Source organism: Amphiura filiformis, chromosome 18 (assembly GCF_039555335.1).
Source record: "Amphiura filiformis chromosome 18, Afil_fr2py, whole genome shotgun sequence".
Lineage (NCBI taxonomy): Eukaryota > Metazoa > Echinodermata > Ophiuroidea > Amphilepidida > Amphiuridae > Amphiura > Amphiura filiformis.
The window spans coordinates 4,058,510-4,079,352 of NC_092645.1; the positions used below are offsets into that span (position 1 = coordinate 4,058,510).

The 20,843-nt window shown below is 35.6% G+C and overlaps 1 protein-coding gene across 2 annotated transcripts in view; it reads right to left on the reverse strand.

The window, feature by feature from the left end:
* Positions 1–18,887, reverse strand: part of LOC140139764 (extracellular signal-regulated kinase 2-like) — a 33,877-nt gene extending 14,990 nt beyond the window's left edge. Inside the window, exons 1-4 of one of the 2 annotated variants that reach the window (XM_072161471.1) lie at positions 18,662–18,887; positions 11,692–11,790; positions 11,166–11,195; positions 10,547–10,637 (exon numbers count right to left, since the gene is read on the reverse strand). In XM_072161471.1, the coding sequence (XP_072017572.1) occupies positions 10,547–10,637; positions 11,166–11,195; positions 11,692–11,790; positions 18,662–18,727 (286 nt within the window). In that variant the 5' untranslated portion in view covers positions 18,728–18,887. The remainder of the gene's footprint in view (positions 1–10,546; positions 10,638–11,165; positions 11,196–11,691; positions 11,791–18,661) is intronic. The other variant, XM_072161470.1, reaches the window with a different exon arrangement.
* Between the last annotated feature and the right edge of the window lie 1,956 nt (positions 18,888–20,843).

Genomic DNA, 20,843 nt, shown 5'->3' on the forward strand with positions numbered 1-20,843 from the left:
ACATATACTCTTTCAAAGTTGTGTATTAAATTGTTTAAAAAAATGTCCCTCAGACGGCAGCTATGTTTTTTTACACAGCAAAAATTCAATTTAATTTTTTTAATGGTTCCTGAGGGTTTGACGCTCTAATATTTTGAGAATTATTGACACACCATCTGAACTTTGAAATGATAATGAATTTGCATGAAATAAATGAGTTTGAATTTTGACCCCTTTTGGGACTCAATGTTGTCATTTATAATGAAATAGCCCATAAATTGTTTGATTTATGACAAAAACTTATTGATCTTGTTGACCAAGCAGATATTCTTGCAGCTCAGAAACGTGTGCTTTCACATTCCAAATTGTGCCTTTTTATAGAAACTATTTTTTTGTATTCTGGACATATCTTTTATACTTTTATATTACAACAAACTGCCTCAGTATTCATTCCTGCCAAAGATTAGTGTGTTTATTCTAAACACTCAGTACTTGCCGCCTAGTATCTACAATCAACGAAAAAAGTCTTAGAACGCTTGCGTGTAAATAACGGAAAACTGTCACCCCCTCTCCCCCGTGCAATGTTGAGAAATGCCAAAGTCTTCAGCGGTTCCCAATGTGTTCCAACATTGATTGATGGGGAGAGGGAAGGTAAACTCATTGTTGTAGATGTCATGCTTGTTCCCAGGCAAAATATACGTCATTTCCATGATCATATAAAATTCTGAACAGAATTTCGACAGTGTGTACCAAGCGTTCCAAGGACTTTTTTCAGTAGATTGTCTCTGCCGAATGCAAAATATTTCATCTAAATTTCGTTTTTGTCTCATAACTCAAAAACGGAATGTCGTATGAGCTTCTCATTGCACACGATTTGAGAGTGGATTATATGCTTTGGAATCATAACAAAATTGTTGCTAAAGAAATTGGTTTCTTTAGGAAGTGGTCACTGCAATCACCCCCTATGCTAAAATACACACATTTCGCAATTATAGCTCTAAACTGCTCTAAAATGTCGTTTTTGTCCCATAACTCAAAAACAGAATGTTGTATGATCTTCATATTTCACAGGATTTGGAAGTAGACCATGTACTTAAGAATCGTAATACAATTGTTGATAAAGAAATTGGTTGGTTCAGGGAGTGGACACTGAAACACCCCATACCCTAACATACACGCATTTAATGAAATTTTTATGCTATATCTCAAAACCGAGAAATCGTATCACGGCTCTAAGCTGCATGATTCCGAGTTGTTTAATTTATTTTTCAAATTAATATTTAAAGTTCACCTTCATAGCACTTGTCAGATAGGTGAACGAGCGTTACAAAACAGAAAAATTAGTTTTAATTAAATACTAAAACCGCATGTACGTTAAGATTGCAAGGAAGTCAATAATAAACTACGACTATCTTCAGTAGATAGCATTAACTTGTTTTTGACATGATGTAACAACTATCTTCAGCAGATTTTTGCTTCACATTTTTGTGTATGTGGTGTGTGTATAATGTGGGGGTGTGTGCGTGCGAGGTGTTGGGCGTGGGGTATATGTGGGGTAGGGCGGAGGGGGTTTGTAGGACTATTATATGATCATATTTAAATCGGAAAGTATTTCATTTGGGGCTTTTGGAAAAGAAAGAAAGAAATAATTAAATTAATTAATCAAACATAGAGAAAGACAGGAAGAAAGAAAGACAGAAAAAATAAATCAAAAATGTATTTATAATAAACAAATATTTCACCGGGTTCACCGTCGCAAATAATAAATGAAACAGAAAAAGTAATACCGCCTGGGAGTCGAACCCAGAACCTCATGTTTACAAGACCTATGCCTTAACCACTCGGCCACGTGAGGTTCGTGATTAAGCTGCTTGCAATTTGAACCTATAAGCGGTCACTTCAACCTTTTTCCACGTTCATGTTTTTATTTATTTCAAATCGCTTTCGTTCATTCATTCATTCATTCATTCATTCATTCATTCATTTTTCTTTCCTTCTTTCTTTCTTTTTTCTTTCTTTCCTTTTTTCTTTCTTTCTTTCTCTCTTTCTTTCTTTCTTTCTTTCTTTCTTTCTTTTTAATACAAAGAAAGAAAAAAAAGAAGCATTGAAAATAATGAATGCATAATTTAGCAATGAGTCACGCAAGTAAAATACGAATAGTCAAAGGGTGTAAAGTGTAAACCCATAATGGTAATCTGTAATGGTAAACTGCTGCATTGAATAGCGTGCATAATGAGCAGTTTGCCCTGCATTGATATTAATATATACGTATAGATATTTATTTCAATTCAAAATGGTAAACTGTTAACAAATGTCATAAATGCGATCAATTTGTCATTACTTTTGTATTCAAACATTCTCAATTGGTATAGCCAAGGTAAACGAACGTCACGCTCCATGAGATGCGGCCTAAAAACCATAAAATGTCGATTTTGAACCATTTTGTCATTATGGTAAACTGATCCACTTTGCCATTTGCACTATGCAGCTTTACACTCTCCCCGATACCTGACTACTATAAAAGACCAAAACTGATTACTTCGATTGCGAAATGGCAGCTTACGCAACGGCTTAGTCCTTCGACTGGTAATCTTTTGACTATTGATTGATGCGAATGGTTCGAGTCCCGTGGTGGTCGATTTTTTCTTTAAGTGTATTCAATTGTTGTTTTCTTTTTTTTTTTTTTTTCTCATCGCAAAAGCGTATTTTATTATAAATAATATTCAGAAATGAGTTGTTTCAAATTGTTACATCACAATCTTTCTGATTCGTTTTGATTGTTTCTATACTCAGCAAACATAAGTTTTACAGAAAACATTTACATGTTGGGTTATATTATATTAAGGGTACAGAACGTTTTAATAAAATTCAAAAACATTTTGGAAAACATGGTGCAAAACATAGTAATATTTTTTTAAAACTATATTTGTAGTGTTTTTGAATTATGAGACAAAAACGAGATTTTAGTCATAATTACGAAATGTGTGTCATTTAGCATAGGAGGTGTTTTCAGTGACCATTCCCTAAATAATCCAACATCTTTATCAACAACTTTATTATGATTCAAAGGGATATTATATATTCCTAAATCGTGTGCAATATGAAGCTCATACAATATTTTGTTTTTAAGTTATGTGACAAAAATGACATTTTAGAGCAGTTTAGAGCCATAATTACAAAACGTGTGTTGTTTAGCATAGGGGATGGTTTCAGTGACCACTCCTAAATAAACCAATTTCTTTTTAACAATTTTGTTATGGTTTCAAAGCATATAATCCACTCTCAAATCGTGTGCAATATGAAGCTCATCGACATTCCGTTTTTGAGTTATGACACAAAACGAAATTTAGATGAAATATTTTGCATTCGGGAGCGAGAATCAGGGAGAACAGTGTGGAGACGCAGGGGGGAAATCAAGGTGAAAGTGGCATCACCAAACAACAGAGCAATGTTGAGAAATGCCAAAGTCTTCAGCGGTTCCCAATGTGTTCCAACATTGATTGATGGGGAGAGGGAAGGTAAACTCATTGTTGTAGATGTCATGCTTGTTCCCAGGCAAAATATACGTCATTTCCATGATCATATAAAATTCTGAACAGAATTTCGACAGTGTGTACCAAGCGTTCCAAGGACTTTTTTCGTAGATTGTCTCTGCCGAATGCAAAATATTTCATCTAAATTTCGTTTTTGTCTCATAACTCAAAAACGGAATGTCGTATGAGCTTCTCATTGCACACGATTTGAGAGTGGATTATATGCTTTGGAATCATAACAAAATTGTTGCTAAAGAAATTGGTTTCTTTAGGAAGTGGTCACTGCAATCACCCCCTATGCTAAAATACACACATTTCGCAATTATAGCTCTAAACTGCTCTAAAATGTCGCTTTTTGTCCCATAACTCAAAAACAGAATGTTGTATGATCTTCATATTTCACAGGATTTGGAAGTAGACCATGTACTTAAGAATCGTAATACAATTGTTGATAAAGAAATTGGTTGGTTCAGGAGTGGACACTGAAACACCCCATACCCTAACATACACGCATTTAATGAAATTTTTATGCTATATCTCAAAACCGAGAAATCGTATCACGGCTCTAAGCTGCATGATTCGAGTTGTTTAATTTATTTTTCAAATTAATATTTAAAGTTCACCTTCATAGCACTTGTCAGATAGGTGAACAGCGTTACAAAACAGAAAAATTAGTTTTAATTAAATACTAAAACCGCATATACGTTAAGATTGCAAGGAAGTCAATAATAAACTACGACTATCTTCAGTAGATAGCATTAACTTGTTTTTGACATGATGTAACAACTATCTTCAGCAGATTTTTGCTTCACATTTTTGTGTATGTGGTGTGTGTATAATGTGGGGTGTGTGCGTGCGAGGTGTTGGGCGTGGGGTATATGTGGGGTAGGGCGGAGGGGGTTTGTAGGACTATTATATGATCATATTTAAATCGGAAAGTATTTCATTTGGGGGCTTTTGGAAAAGAAAGAAAGAAATAATTAAATTAATTAATCAAACATAGAGAAAGACAGGAAGAAAGAAAGACAGAAAAAATAAATCAAAAATGTATTTATAATAAACAAATATTTCACGGGTTCACCGTCGCATAAATAATAAATGAAACAGAAAAAGTAATACCGCCTGGGAGTCGAACCCAGAACCTCATGTTTACAAGACCTATGCCTTAACCACTCGGCCACGTGAGGTTCGTGATTAAGCTGCTTGCAATTTGAACCTATAAGCGGTCACTTCAACCTTTTTCCACGTTCATGTTTTTATTTATTTCAAATCGCTTTCGTTCATTCATTCATTCATTCATTCATTCATTCATTCATTCATTCATTTTTTTCTTTCCTTCTTTCTTTTTTTTTTTCTTTCTTTTTTCTTTCTTTCTTTCTTTTTTCTTTCTTTCTTTCTTTCTTTCTTTCTTTCTTTTTTTAATACTCAGTAAGAAAAAAGAAGCATTGAAAATAATGAATGCATAATTTAGCAATGAGTCACGCAATTAAAATACGAATAGTCAAAGGGTGTAAAGTGTAAACCCATAATGGTAATCTGTAATGGTAAACTGCTGCATTGAATAGCGTGCATAATGAGCAGTTTGCCCTGCATTGATATTAATATATACGTATAGATATTTATTTCAATTCAAAATGGTAAACTGTTAACAAATGTCATAAATGCGATCAATTTGTCATTACTTTTGTATTCAAACATTCTCAATTGGTATAGCCAAGGTAAGCGAACGTTACGCTCCATGAGATGCGGCCTAAAAACCATAAAATGTCGATTTTGAACCATTTTGTCATTATGGTAAACTGATCCACTTTGCCATTTGCACTATGCAGCTTTACACTCTCCCGATACCTGACTACTATAAAAGACCAAAACTGATTACTTGATTGCGAAATGGCAGCTTGGCGCAACGGCTTAGTCCTTCGACTGGTAATCTTTTGACTATTGATTGATGCGAATGGTTCGAGTCCCCGTGGTGGTCGATTTTTTTCTTTAAGTGTATTCAATTGTTGTTTTCTTTTTTTTTCTTTTTTTTCTCATCGCAAAAGCGTATTTTATTATAAATAATATTCAGAATTGAGTTGTTTCAAATTGTTACATCACAATCTTTCTGATTCGTTCGGATAAGCCTATACTCAGCAAACGCAAGTTTTACAGAAAACATTTACATGTTGGGTTATATTATATTAAGGGTACAGAACGTTTTAATAAAATTCAAAAACATTTTGGAAAACATGGTGCAAAACATAGTAATATTTTTTTAAAACTATATTTGTAGTGTTTTTGAATTATGAGACAAAAACGAGATTTTAGTCATAATTACGAAATGTGTGTCATTTAGCATAGGAGGTGTTTTCAGTGACCATTCCCTAAATAATCCAACATCTTTATCAACAACTTTATTATGATTCAAAGGGATATTATATACTCCCAAATCGTGTGCAATATGAAGCTCATACAATATTTTGTTTTTAAGTTATGTGACAAAAATGACATTTTAGAGCAGTTTAGAGCCATAATTACGAAACGTGTATTGTTTAGCATAGGGGATGGTTTCAGTGACCACTCCCTAAATAAACCAATTTCTTTTTTAACAATTTTGTTATGGTTTCAAAGCATATAATCCACTCTCAAATCGTGTGCAATATGAAGCTCATACGACATTCCGTTTTTGAGTTATGACACAAAAACGAAATTTAGATGAAATATTTTGCATTCGGTAGAGACAATCAACGAAAAAAGTCTTAGAACGCTTGCGTGTAAATAACGGAAAACTGTCACCCCTCTCCCCGTGCAATGTTGAGAAATGCCAAAGTCTTCAGCGGTTCCCAATGTGTTCCAACATTGATTGATGGGGAGAGGGGAAGGGTAAACCATTGTTGTAGATGTCATGCTTGTTCCCAGGCAAAATATACGTCATTTCCATGATCATATAAAATTCTGAACAGAATTTCGACAGTGTGTACCAAGCGTTCCAAGGACTTTTTTCGTAGATTGTAGGATTTGTGTTTATTTATTATGGATGATTGGTATTGGTAAGTGTATGTTATTATTATGTGTTTTTATGTGTTTTCTTCATTACATGCTTAAAACATGATACTGAGACTTCTATTTTTTTTTTAAGTGGCAATTTATACTCTTCTTCCATGGTCATTGTTAATAATGATAAAAGCTGTGTGATAAGTAACAATTTTCGCTGTGTGATGCGTTACGTAACAATTGGAAGAAAACTTGTCAGGTGATCTAGCTGTGTGCAGGCCTGAGCTTGATAATATTAAATAATTATAGAAAACTGTGTGATTATTAATTGATGATGACGAGTGTATATCATGGGTTGATATAAGCGACGGGATCTGTGTGTGTTGATTTGTTAACCTATGGGCTATTTCATTATAAATGACACGTTCACAAAAATGGCTTTTATCATATCTGGTTGATATAATTAGGGTGATAATGCAGTGTTATTAACTTAATTCTAAGTATGCCACAAACTACAAGCTACATGAGCATTTTTACAGAATTCTGTCTATTTTTTGTATAAAAAATTGCCAAAAGGTACATTTTAACCCAATTTTGGAGTCCCATTTCATTTTGCCCATGTATTCTGAATTAATTCTTTGAAAAATTAGGTACATTCTATGGCAATGTGCTTGTTGCAATGAAAATATGATATGTGTGGAACATCATGCAAGTTGAATGGTGAAAATTGGTGCAAAAATGTTAAAATTCAGAGATTCTTGCAAAATTGGCATTTTCGTTAAATAAAAAAATGAGTGTCCTCTCCAATTCATGCCTCCATTTTTGTTAACATTAAAGAGGAAATATAAACCCTTACCCTACCTGTATAATCTGTGTTATATTACCAATTGATGGGACAGGGCACTGATTGAGGAATTCATTTATTTTACATACAGTAGACTACTTGTTCTTGATACCACATTTCCGCGTTAAAAATGTGTCCTCTCCAGAACTGAAGTTAATTACTAATTGTTGAAATAAGAAGGATTATATCATAGAATGTGAAATTTGTAGAGGAAGAGTGGTCTTCCTTCTACCAAGGTGGCACATGATTTGGTATTTGTTGCATTTTTGCAAGCTTGTATCCACGATTCTGTTTGCAATTTAACAAATGTCCTCTCCAGCACAATTATGTCATTTCCATGAATTGGTAAACAAACTAAAAAATAAAAATTTCAAAGAGCCAAACCCACAAGAAATTTTTGCATTTTATTGCAAATTATGCTTACAAACCACTTTAGTGTTCAAATTATTGTCCAGTTGTTGAGAACACATATGATATTATTCTGCATTGAACTTTGGTTAGCTAAAAATTGCAATATTCCTAATTGAACCAGAATATTAACCCTGTTTGTAGTGGATTTTAAATGCTGGGGATCTTTTATGCAATAATATTGATGCAATAATATTGATGCAGCTATTTCTAAAGTTAAAGTATGCTTTATTATGTGTTAAAAATGTGTCCTATCCAGAACAAATGACACAGGAGGGTCTTTTATTTTAGGTTTTCCATGACTAGTACAACAGATTGACGCAGAATACTCACTTATGCATCAGTGTAGCTATTGGGCAGGACAAAATGACTATTTCATGAATTTTTCATGTGAAGATAAAGTTTATCCTTAAAATATGTAGTAATTTTGCACCATTTATCTGGATTAGTATCAATTTACTAATTGTTTTATATTGAAACTGGCATATTTAAGACACTGAAGTGTAAAGGAACATACAACAATTATTACAGACTAAATATGAATAAGTATGAACCCAATGTTGGTTACATATACTCTTTCAAAGTTGTGTATTAAATTGTTTAAAAAATGTCCCTCCAGACGGCAGCTATGTTTTACACAGCAAAAATTCAATTTAATTTTTTTAATGGTTCCTGAGGGTTTGACGCTCTAATATTTTGAGAATTATTGACACACCATCTGAACTTTGAAATGATAATGAATTTGCATGAAATAAATGAGTTTGAATTTTGACCCCTTTTGGGACTCAATGTTGTCATTTATAATGAAATAGCCCATATGTGGTTCATTTAGAAGAATGATGATCCCTGGATGTGAACATAGGCCTATTATGAATTCAATATCAAAACTGTGCAAGCGAGCGAAGTTTGTGTTTGTCACAATAAACTCAAAAGGATGTTGAATTAGTATAGGCCTGCAAAATTGCTATGTATTGTTGTGCAGCTGGTGCAGAAGTCTCAGTTAATTAGTCATGTTTATTTAAAATTGATCATGTTTGGTCATTTTTTACAAGTTACTATAATTTTTTTTTTTCTGTGCTTTATTTCCACAGAGGTTTCGGTATTCTTCTTTCGTAATTCTCCATTGGTATTATAATTCTGGTAATATTACGGGATTGTCTATTGTTCTCCATTACATGCTAGTATTGTATCGTTAGTATTGCGATATTATTGGTTGTTAAGAGTTGTTATGAGAAAAGAGAGCAAATAAAGCTACCAATTGTAATAAGAGAAATACATGTGTGAAAAATTGCTTTAATTAAGGTTTGTGTCAAGTCTACTAGTCCACACGGTGTGTTCTGCCACACCAACGAACCCGTGGTGGTGATAAAACTAAACCAGTAGCCCGTACCAGTCTCCGGTCCCGCCACACTGTTATATACTTGACATACTAAAATTTGCTTTCTTTGGTGTCAAGTCTGAACCCTTCCCTTTTTTAGCTACTACAACCCTCCCCCTGCTCCACCAATCAATATTGGATGTCTCTAGGTGTGCATGACCAAAAAAACAACTACCAACAATGATCGAGGGGGAATGGGGCATATTTGAAGTACCCATGTTAAAGTGTTCCAACAATTATGACTGGGATTGTAGTTTTAAGAAACAAGAAGTACAATGGCCACATCCTGTGGTTTATTTATTATGACAGACACTGAACTTGTAGTGTCACATACGGCAGCTTGTAAAAGGCAAATTTGTTTAATTTGTTGAACATTCAAACTAAAGTGTACAATGTAACCAATAATTAATTAATTTCAGAGTTTGGTAACATCCCTGTTGCACATATCAACATGCTGGGTTTTACAGCTTACATGTCACTTTCTATATGTGACACGATAAAGGAAAATGAGTCGGATGTCGCTAATTTTGATTTTGAGATATTGGCAAAGAAGGTGTTAAAATTCTTTTGTTTTATATTGTTTTGGGCGATTGATAAATTTATATAATTTCGCAAATAAAAGTCGATTCAACATGGGGTTTTCAGTTTCTGAAAGCTCTAAATGTCCTCTTTAGAAACGTATGTAAAACTCATTTTCGACCAGGGTCGACATGCGACTCATTCCCCTTGATCATATCACATATGTCGATGGCAACACCTGAGAAATGAGCTCTTCTATTTAAAATACACACTACCCCTGTGGAAGATTTAGCTACAATTTTCCACAGAGGGAATATGAGTTTTGAATAGAATAGACAATTTGGTAACTTCCATTTTAAATACGCACTCCAGTTGTGGAAGATAAAGGAAAAGCCATAATACAGGGGAGTATGAGTTTCAAAATGATTAACCCTGACCAATCACATTTCAAAAACATACTCCCCCTATGGAACACATTTCCAAAATCTTCCACGGTAGAGTGGATTTGTGCTTTGGAGAGATTCGCAGGGTCAGAATTTCGGCGTGAATCAGAGAATCGATTCTCGCAAAGATTATCGTAAAACGCAAACGTTTGTAGTTTACACAGAAGATGATTTGCGAGAATCAAATGATTCCTGCAAATTTATTCTGCAATTCTGACCCTGCAATGCGTTATGGGTAAGCAGAATTCTGTAATTTGCAAAAGGCTGTATACCAGTTGATATCCATACCCCCTATGGAAGACACAACCTTAAAACTCCCAAACAGGGAATGGGTGTAGATTTCTCTCAGGTAACACCGTTTGAAATTCACACTCCCTGTGTTGAAGATTAAGGTCATGTCTTCCATAGGGTGTATGGATTTCATCTGGAATAGCCCATTCTTATACATGTTATACACTATACTTACCCATATATTCAAATACTAAATAAATATCTTTGTCATTTTCAGCTTTCATTACATTGAGAAGTTTGACAATGTTCTTGTGGTCACCAAATTCCTGTAAGATACAAAAATATTTTTTTAAATCAGATAATATATTAAACATTTAAACATTAAAATTGTATTTTCTTGTATAAATTTTATGAGCAAATAATTTTAAAATGGACTAAAATAAAATGGGAAGACATGAGAAAATGTTTTGTGACCTATTCCAAGAAAGTATACGTCCAGTCTGGCAGGTAAATTCTGAAAAACAGGGACGGTGGTCCCAGATAGGTTTTCTGAAGATATGGGTAGTAAACACCACACATAGTAAATATGAAAGAACAGGTATTGCTGCAACAGATCACATAATTATTTTCTTGTTACCCAATCTGCCCCTGCAAGTAAGGACTGTTCCAGTTGAAATTCATACACCCCCTATGGAAGACACAACCTTAATCTACCACACAGGGAGTGTGAATATTAAATGGGGCAACTATATGGAATGGTTACACTGCCTGTGTTGTGAGGTTAAGGTTATGTCTTATAGGGTGGTGTTGGAATTTCGACTGGAATATCATAATCCAATGAATAAGCATCTTACCTGCAAAAACATGATTTCTCGGAATGTTCTCTGTAAGAGAAGACAAGAAAATATCAAAACAAGTTAGAATTGTTAAAAAAAAGCTCAATGAGGAATGAAGGGAACATTGATGGTCACAAATAGCTACAAATGTCACTCATTTACTGCACAACTCAAGTTCCTTGTTGACTAATTCCATTCTATTTCCCGTTCCCCTCCCCTCCCCATACAGCTCTTACTGGGATGGCCCAGTCAATTTCTGTGAAAAAATGAACCAAATTATAATGTGATGTGCATCATCTTTTTGACGCCTTTAACACTTTAAAAATTCACTTTGAGTACCGTAACCCCCAATGTTGGGAACAGTACATGTTTTCACACTGAACATACCAAGCCAAAATAATGAACATACACATGAAATGTTTTACAGTTAAAAGTTTCCCCCTTGACAACAAACCCCTCATTCAGGCACGACCTGTAAAAAACCTTTTGCACATCAATTTGCAAAGTAGTACCGGTATAGTGTTTGAACATTGAACTAGCTTACCTGTGCATCTGTTTGGTTTCTGAAGGCATCAAAGATTTTCTTGAGGGCAACTATTTCACCTGTTCTTCTGTCAATGGCTTTCCACACAATGCCATAGGCCTGCAAGCCAGAAATAAATAAACAACAACATAAACATGAGTTAACATGCATCACATATTTACCCAGAAAAGGTTCTTCTCAGTTCTCAGTGGTCCTAAGTCCCAATTTGTGTATCAATAAACAGTACCGTACACCAAGGCCTCAGTTTCGTTCCAGTTCGCGAGAATCAAAAAACATCGGAGTTCCTTTACTTACTGCATGATTCAATGAAAGAAGTTGATTCTCGCAACAACTTTTTACGAGAATCATTAGGAGAATCGATTCTGTGATTCTCGTCGAATCTGAGGCCCTGCCGTACACAAATGTTAAAATATGTTTCCTTGTTGCTCTTACAACCAAGGGCTAATAATTTAAAATGTAAATGTTCGACATCTATGTTGATCATGTCTCAACTCATAGCATGCAAAACAAAACAGTATCGTCCACCAATTACTTTGTGCACAATATGGTGCTTCGTGAAAACTGATGTACACCCGGCAGGCCTACATCACAGACATCAACTGTTATCATACTGACTAGTTGTAGTAACTACAAATTTCGATTTATTTGAGGACTTGTTCTCAAGTTGTAGATACCGTAAACCGGGGCTACTTTATTTGCCACATTTTTTTGATGTTGTGGTGCGCCCTCTTTTTATGTTTGCATGAATTGTTAGGTGTTATTAGGAAAGCTATATGCCAGTGCATTTTGCATATATGAAAACCATTGGGGCACTCTGTGCCCAATTTTTAAAAACAAACATTGGGTGGCAAAGTAGCCCCATGGGTCAGGGCTACTTTGCCAGGCCTATTTTGAAGCAAGTTCAACCTATGATTAGGGCTTCTTTGCCACCCTTTGGGTTATTAAAATATAACAGCAATGATTAAACACCTATCTGAACAATCTAGAAGCCAATACATTGGGTGGCAAAGCAGCCCCATGGTACTGATCTGATCTGACCTAAAATAATAAGAACTAATAGTATGGATAACTCTGAAACACCCTTTGAACCATTTATAGATTTCATTCTGGTTTGAAGGGTATTCCAGAATTAACCCTAACACTGGACCCTGCTTTTTGGGATCGGAAGTCAAAGAAGATCCGAAAAAGTCAAGGAGAAGAAGAATTTTGACTTGGCACCCCGGGATTGAACCTTTGACCCCTCGCATGCCAACCACACGATCACGGTCCGGTATAGCTACACGGGTTATTGCTGCCCGCCAGCAATTCCGTCATGTATATGACACTTAGGCTGATTCGCGTCATCAAGAGACCCTGGGATTCATGCATGCGCATATTATTTCATCGTAAGATTTTTGGGTGTTAGGGTTATAGTAGGCTCTAATCTGGAAAAATACATCTTAGTTAACCCTAACACTGGACCCTGCTTTTTGGGATCGGAAGTCAAAGAAGATCCGAAAAAGTCAAGGAGAAGAAGAATTTTGACTTGGCACCCCGGATTCGAACCTTTGACCCCTCGCATGCCAACCACACGATCACGGTACGGTAGCTACACGGGTTATTGCTGCCCGGCCAGCAATTCCATGCGCATATGACACTTGGGCTGATTGCGTCATCGCAGACCCTGGGATTCATGCATGCGCATATTTTTTCATCGTAAGATTTTGTAAGATTTTTGGGTATTAGGGTTAATCTATAAATCTATTCAAAACTGTCGGCCTAACATATGAATTAGGGTGGTAAAGTTACCCCGATATGGGGTGGCAAAGTAGGCTGTGAGGGTACAAATCTACAGATTGATGTTTCAGTAGTAAGGACATAATAAGTATCAAAGTATACATTGGGTGAATTTGTAAAGTCAGTAGGCCTACTTACGGCTGTAGGGTCGATATTTCACAAAATTTGAAAAACGTGTAGAAAAACCAGGGCTAATTTTTTTAAATTATGTTCCAAAGTTACTAACCACCATATATACATGAACTACATAGGTATGGCACTGTTGGCACATATTATATTTTCACATGAGCTAATTGGAATCCTTGTGTTATTTTTGTGTACTCTGCACTAAAGGCATCATTTTACCAGTCGGGTGGCAAAGTTTAAGTTACCCCGGTAGTGGCAATGTAGCCCCGGTTTACGGTACAACCGTAGGGTGCCTCCAGGGTTTTATTTTGGCAAGTTTGCATTTATAGTATATAAAATACTCACTTTAGAAACTTTTGTCACTGATGTATGTCATCTGTGATTGCTCAACTTATTCTACACATCAGCTTTTGTCCAAAGAAATATTTAAAAGATGATTTTGAGTGATTTTTTTTTAACAGAACACAACTCTCCATTAAGTTGGACAATAAATAGCCCTGAAACATGTAGCGGAAGATTGTGATGGTCCCAACTGAGTAACTGAATTTGTGTGGCAGTACTTGTATTGGGGAAATGTACACAATAAATTCCCACCGTCATGACCGAAGCGAGATAGACACCCATATGATATAGGACACAATGGTAGGATGTTTCTCACTATGGTCCAGCATGCAGCAAGAGATGATTTTACGGCAAAAGTTTCTTGCTTGAACGCGGAGCACTGGCAGTATACGGGCGCACAGAGTTTTTACGAGACATACTTACTTAAATTCCGGGAATTCCTTTACCAACCGGACTTCGCTGTCCTGCAATATCGGGTAATCCTGTCATAACAAGACAATGTGTTTTTATCATGCTCTTCGGGCTAAACGATTGAGTATCGCATGTTGTGAATAGCGCCATCGTGTTCAGCATGAAAAGAACCCCTGGGTCGACCATGGTGGGGGGTTACGGTAAAATGGGATGTTACTGATATTTTGCTATTTCTTGTTTTCCATTGAAATATCCATAGAACAATTATGCAATACGTTTTAGCAACGTAATATAAACAATTTTTTATTTGACTTATTTTAAACAAAATATATTTTATTTGTTCCAACATCCAAGAATTTCCAACAACTGAGCTGAGGAGTCAAATTTTACTACAATTAATTTCCGACTCCAAGCGAAATTTATAAAAGACATTTTTTAACCACATTCCACTGCATACATTTTCAAAATATCGTGCTCACATTCGGGGAAAAATTGATGAGCTGTTCAAAAAAGTACGGTACGGTATCATAATTTGCTGAAAACTGAATCAATTCCCATCGGGTTTTCTTTGCATAATTTCATTCATAAATCCAAAGGTAGGGATGTTCATAAAATTCTGAAGTTCGATATTTTTAGCTGAAAGTTCTTTCATTTGAAAGAGAATTAAATTACCTAAACAATAAGGGGTCAATCATGTTTCTAGTGCATATACTTTTGAAGTTACAGACAACAAAAATAGTGTCATCAAATTGCCCAATATTTTGTGTGTGAATTTGTGACAGCAGGCACATGTACAATGCACACTACTCTATGTGACCCCAGATGACCTCCTATTCTTTACTGTAAGAAAGCTGTTTTGGATGGTCTTGATTTACACACAAATTACTTTTGAGCTAAATCGAGCGTCGACTTGGTGGAACATGGATTGCACTATGTGATAGTTTATGAATCCAGTATCATGCCAGTACCAACATAAGTCAACATCACTTAGGTTTTGGTTGTCAAAATAAATTTTTAGTGATTTTCTCCATTGAGCCCCACAGTAAAGCCATTTTTGGACCGTACATGCACTTCCACTTCCCTATGGACGAATAGCGCCACCTAGTATAATGTGTGATGTGAGCTAGCCTACCAAAGCAAGGCAAAGTCGGAAGCTTTTTCCGAACGATAATGGTGGTGACGTCACCTAAAAATGAGCTATCTCATCTGCGCTTGCGCCGAGTGAAAATAACAGCGGCCATTACACACTGGCTGCCGAATGCATACTTCGTCTTCGATTAATATGTCCTCTCATGGTAGTTTTCACGTTATAACGGGACTTCCTTCAATGACCGGACTTTAGTTTAGGGTATGGTGGGTAATAATAATTACGAATATTTAATAATGTCCATTTATTGCAAGACATCCTCTAAATTAGAGGCGCACAGACTTTTCACCGGACTTTCTTATAATATTAGAGTCTAATCATGTAAGAAAGTCCGGTAAAAAGTCTGTGCGCTCGTACTGACTGGCGCGATAATAGCGAGATCAGCGCATACGATGATTTACGCATTTGTATCTGTTTGTGTGTGAAACTTGGTGAAAACAACTCACCATTTCTCATCCTTTCAAAACTCCAAATACAATAGGAAATTATTTTTACAGATTTTAAAAATACTATGGAATTTTCCAATTATGTAAAGTTTTCCACAAAAAAAGAACATTAAGCATGTTTTTTAATGTCATGAACTTGTTGAAGTTCAGGAGTTACGACCGTAGCGACTCGATCGACGGGACGCCATTTTTTCGTCTGCTTGAAATTCACCAAATCTCGATTTGGATTTATCCACGAGACTCCACGAGACTTACCTGGATGATGTCATCATTTTATAGGGAATTTTGTGACCTTTGCACTCATACCAAACACGACGGGGTTTGTTTTGGGGAAAGCCCCTAATTTTTCAGTTTTTTGAGGTCTATTTTTTAGGTAAGATTTTCATGGTTTTTGGCGTAAAAAGTTGTTGAAATGGAGCAGAAGGAGGTCATTACACCTATATTACACCCATATAATATGAAATTTTAGAGTATTTTAACTTTGTTTGTGGTCATTCTTCTGCAGAAATCCATCGCGCATAGATGCGCAAAGGGAATTACTGTGATGACACGTATTTGCAATTGGCCGTGAAAATACGACAATACGGGGAGAAGTGGTGAGGTGGCGGTGCACGTGTTGTTCCTGATCGGGCTGACGCTGGGGTGGGAGATGTAGCGCATATCGGGTCATGTCGTATGTGGCAAAATGCACACTTAATTCAAGTGATATTATTTTTGTTACTACTTTTAATCAACTCTATGATACTTTAAGAATTTGTATAATTTTTTTTCAATTTTTTTTCACTTCCTTTGTATTTTTTTTTCAATACTAAAGTTGAGTAGTGCAGTGTCAGATGAGGTTGACAAGTAAACTAAGGCCAATGGAACTCGATTATTAGTTTCCGATTGGATGTTTGAAAAAAAGGACGAGGTCGCTATTTCATTATATTCATTATTCGGTCTCTTTTCATTATCCATTTATGTCAACAAAATCAATGATTTTATGAACAGCTTTCTCCAAATTTAGGTACCCCACCAGTACCAAAGTATATATTGTTGATGAAAGACCATTTCAAAACAGGTATTAATGCTTAGATCATCATTACAGACATTTTGCAACAGATTGAGAAAAGATTTGAATTTGTTTTTATTTAAATGAAAAGAAATTTGCAAGTTTTGTAATCACTAGAAACATGATGAGGTAATCCATAAATTTCCATTATTTACCATATACCCCTACATGTACAACTAAGAAAAACTGCTGATTATGATCAGCAGGGGATGTCAGACATTTTGAGAGTTTCAATTTTGGTTATTTTCATCTCAATTTTCAGATAATTGACTTTTTTATCAAAATAATGAAAGTTTTGGTCAAATTGAAAATGTGATGCGGGCGGTCAATCGGAAACTAACAATCGAGTTCCATTAGCCTAATGGCACTGGCAGAACATGTTCATGTGTTGCATGGGTCATATTAGATTATGATTACATATATTCATTTGTTTATTTTTTTTTATTTATTCCTTTATTCATTCATTCCTAAATTTACTTGTTTATTTACTTACAATATTTATTTATTTATTTCTTGGAGGCAATATCATCGTCTCTAAAATAATGCTGTATTTATTGTACGCAAAAAATTGACTCACAAAAAAACCAGTAAACTTCACATGACTTTAAATAGGCATAAGGCCCTTTACAATTAATTCTTAGTTTCCTGTTTCCCGCCCGCATCCAAAACAGAGAATTGCAAAATATTTAATTATTTTATTTTTATTTTGGATTTTCTCTTTTAAAATAACTTTTAATAACTTGCATTTGCTATTTTCTGACTTTGATCATATCAACTATAATGATGAATAAACAAAGAACATAACTGTACCATTTATACTTATGTATAAAATCAAACATAGTTGTGAAATAATTAAATGTATGTTCCAAGTCAAAACGGGTTGATGTAGGTTGCGACCACTTGTTTTAAAATAAAGAAAATAATAGATAATTCATAATTAATAATTAAAAGTCGCCTCATCCCTTGTTTTCAACCATGAAACATGAAACTAAGAATCAGTTGTACTAAAGGGCCTAACATGCTAACCTCCCCATATTTTAAGTTATAGAGCTGATTCTGGCACCATTGTCTTTCTTTTTAATGCCCTTTACATTGATACCAGATTTGTTACTTGTAAAAATATTCAAGTGCTAGACAAATAAATCCTGGGTACCATAAACAAAAAATGACAGACAAATTCCGCTACCCTTCACAACTTCAAATAGGTATAACTCCCCCATACTTTGAGCTATAGAGCTGTTTTTGGTACCATTGTCTAAGTTTCTTAATGCTCTTTACAGTGATACCAAATTTGTAGATGTTCCTAGAATAAACCTAAAAAGTTTTGTCCTCGCTAGCGATAAAGCCGGTTGAAATCGGGTAGTGTTCCAGGATACGCAATGCCTGGCAGGGTATGGCAGCTTACATAGCTTTATTACTTTTATAATGAGCTGTCATATCCCAATTTGTTTTATCACTGAGACTCTGGTGCCATGGTCATGTTCAGCGGCGCGTACTAGTACTACGGTGCCTGCGACTAGTGCGAGTACTGGCCTGTCAATGTCATGACGTGGTCTGTCATGTCTGTGACTGTGAGTGTACGTGTAACTGTAAGCTTACGCCCTGAAATGCCTTGTAATACAATGCTCATGAGCTGAATTCGTACATGTTCATTTATATTTAATAGCTTACCCCTTTACCCAGCCTTTTCTTGATTTCATATTTTCTCAAAACATGAGATTCTATATCGGAGCTCATCTTGCAGCCGTAGGAATGTGTTGTTTTCCCACGTTCAGCTGTGGCCGAACTACACCTTTTTCCGCATCAACCGCATTACAAAAATAATCCACTTTTTCATTGAACTTTTATATTAAAATGATTCATTATTCATGTCAAATGAATTCAGAGTTATTTAGTTATTATTTGTAATCCAAATCAATCAGTTATGTGCATTTATAGCGCTAAAACTAATTTTTCTAGCATTTATTGAGAAAAATATCATTTCGCGTTGGTAATGCGGTTTTCCGGTGAGTTGAATGCTGGGTAATTGATTGGGAAAATTTGGCCAGTGAGTGACGTCATTGATTACAACGATACCAAGGCAACGGACGCCAGCTCCTTGGCAATGAGTGTACAATGGTGACGAATGAAGATCAGTCTCTTCTCTTGATAGTCTGACAGCCTCATCATGAATTCCGTTGTCTTTATTACTTTAGTGCTTAAAACTAAGGAAACCCATCTGACTTTTTTAAAAATCTCTTTGGGTGGCCTGACTATCATTTTCTTCGGAAGGGGGGGTGACTTTAACCATTTTTGCGGGCATTTTTGATTCTAGTAGGCCTAGGGTAAATTGGTGTAGGGGGTGGGGCAAATTGGTCCACCTAATGTCCCATTTTGCCCCACCAGATTTTACTCGGCTATAGGCCCTAATACTAATACCCGGCAACTTGCGACAAGTGACCACTACAAAACAAAATGTATAGGGGCCTATCGCCAAGAGTCTACACAGCTAACTTCTACCAGTACTGGGCCAGTAATAAGCCGCTTTATCACTCGCCCAGTACTAGCACCAGTAGGCTACTGGGCTAGAAAAAGTCAGACTTACGTTTCACAAAAATTGGTGCCGGTCGGCTTCCGGCTTCATTATTTTATTAAGGTGTCTTTAAGGCGTCCCATTTTACCCCACTGCAAGATTTTTCTGTAACAGAGGCTGGGGTAAAATGGGACAGCTGGGGTAAAATGGGACGCCATTGATTTACTATGGGACTTTTTTTGTTGGGGCAAAATGGGACAGTTTGAGTTAGCACACAGTAAATCAATGGCGTCCCATTTTACCCTAATTTGGCATATTTCTAAAAGAAAGCTTTTCTTATAATTTTCGAAGAAAAAGTTACAATTTTTGTCTTATTTAATTGAAAGGGTAGCTTAGAAGTTATTTTTAATTTGAGAAACACTAATCCGGACCATTGATTCAGATATTGAGCCACAAGTCGCGAACTCTGCTTAGACATGACAAAAAAATGGAATACTTATTTTGATGTGTTAAGCTTACGGCCCTCAGAAGTTCCTGTTTAATGAAGAATGGTACTTTTAAACGGTTTGAAATATAAATAGACATTATATCAAAGTTATTTTGTTGCAAAAATGGGCAAAATGTGACTATTTTAAGGTATAAAAGTATTTCCGAAATCACTGTCCCAAATTACCCTGTGTCCCAATTTGCCCCAAGTTACCCTAGGGGAAGGTGGGGCATAACGGACCCCCGGGGCAAAACGGACCCATAGGGAAAATAGGCCTTGGCAATACTGTCGTCTATGCAAATTATATCGAGGAACACAAGTATGGCCACACAGATTTACAACAAAAATTTGATCTGAAACAATCTACTGACATCCGAGCAAGATCGAGTCAAAAAATTACAACCTGTCTGACGTAGGCTAAGATATGAAGATGTTTAATGTGCTGAAATTTTACTTCATTAATATCGGATTCTTAAATAATTGTGTATATGTAAACACTAAGGGGCAGTCACTATTTACGCCAGGGGGGGGATGGAGGATTGAAGGGGTGAACACGAAAAAAATTCTATTATGATTGGGGGGAACACGAATTATATTTATTCCATTTGGGGGGAACATGAATTTTTTCCCCAGTATATTAAAAAAAACCACAACCCACTGTAAAACAGGAAAAGCAGAGTGACAGAGCGGTAGTACATGTTGATATTAAAGCATATGTGCATATTCACTACTTTATTTAATCTTTTGACAGCCTTGGTGGCATGACATGTTTTCTTGGATTAAATGTAACATAAAATACAATGTACAAACAAGGCTGATTCACTACTGATTTTTACAGTGAAAGTCAAAATTGT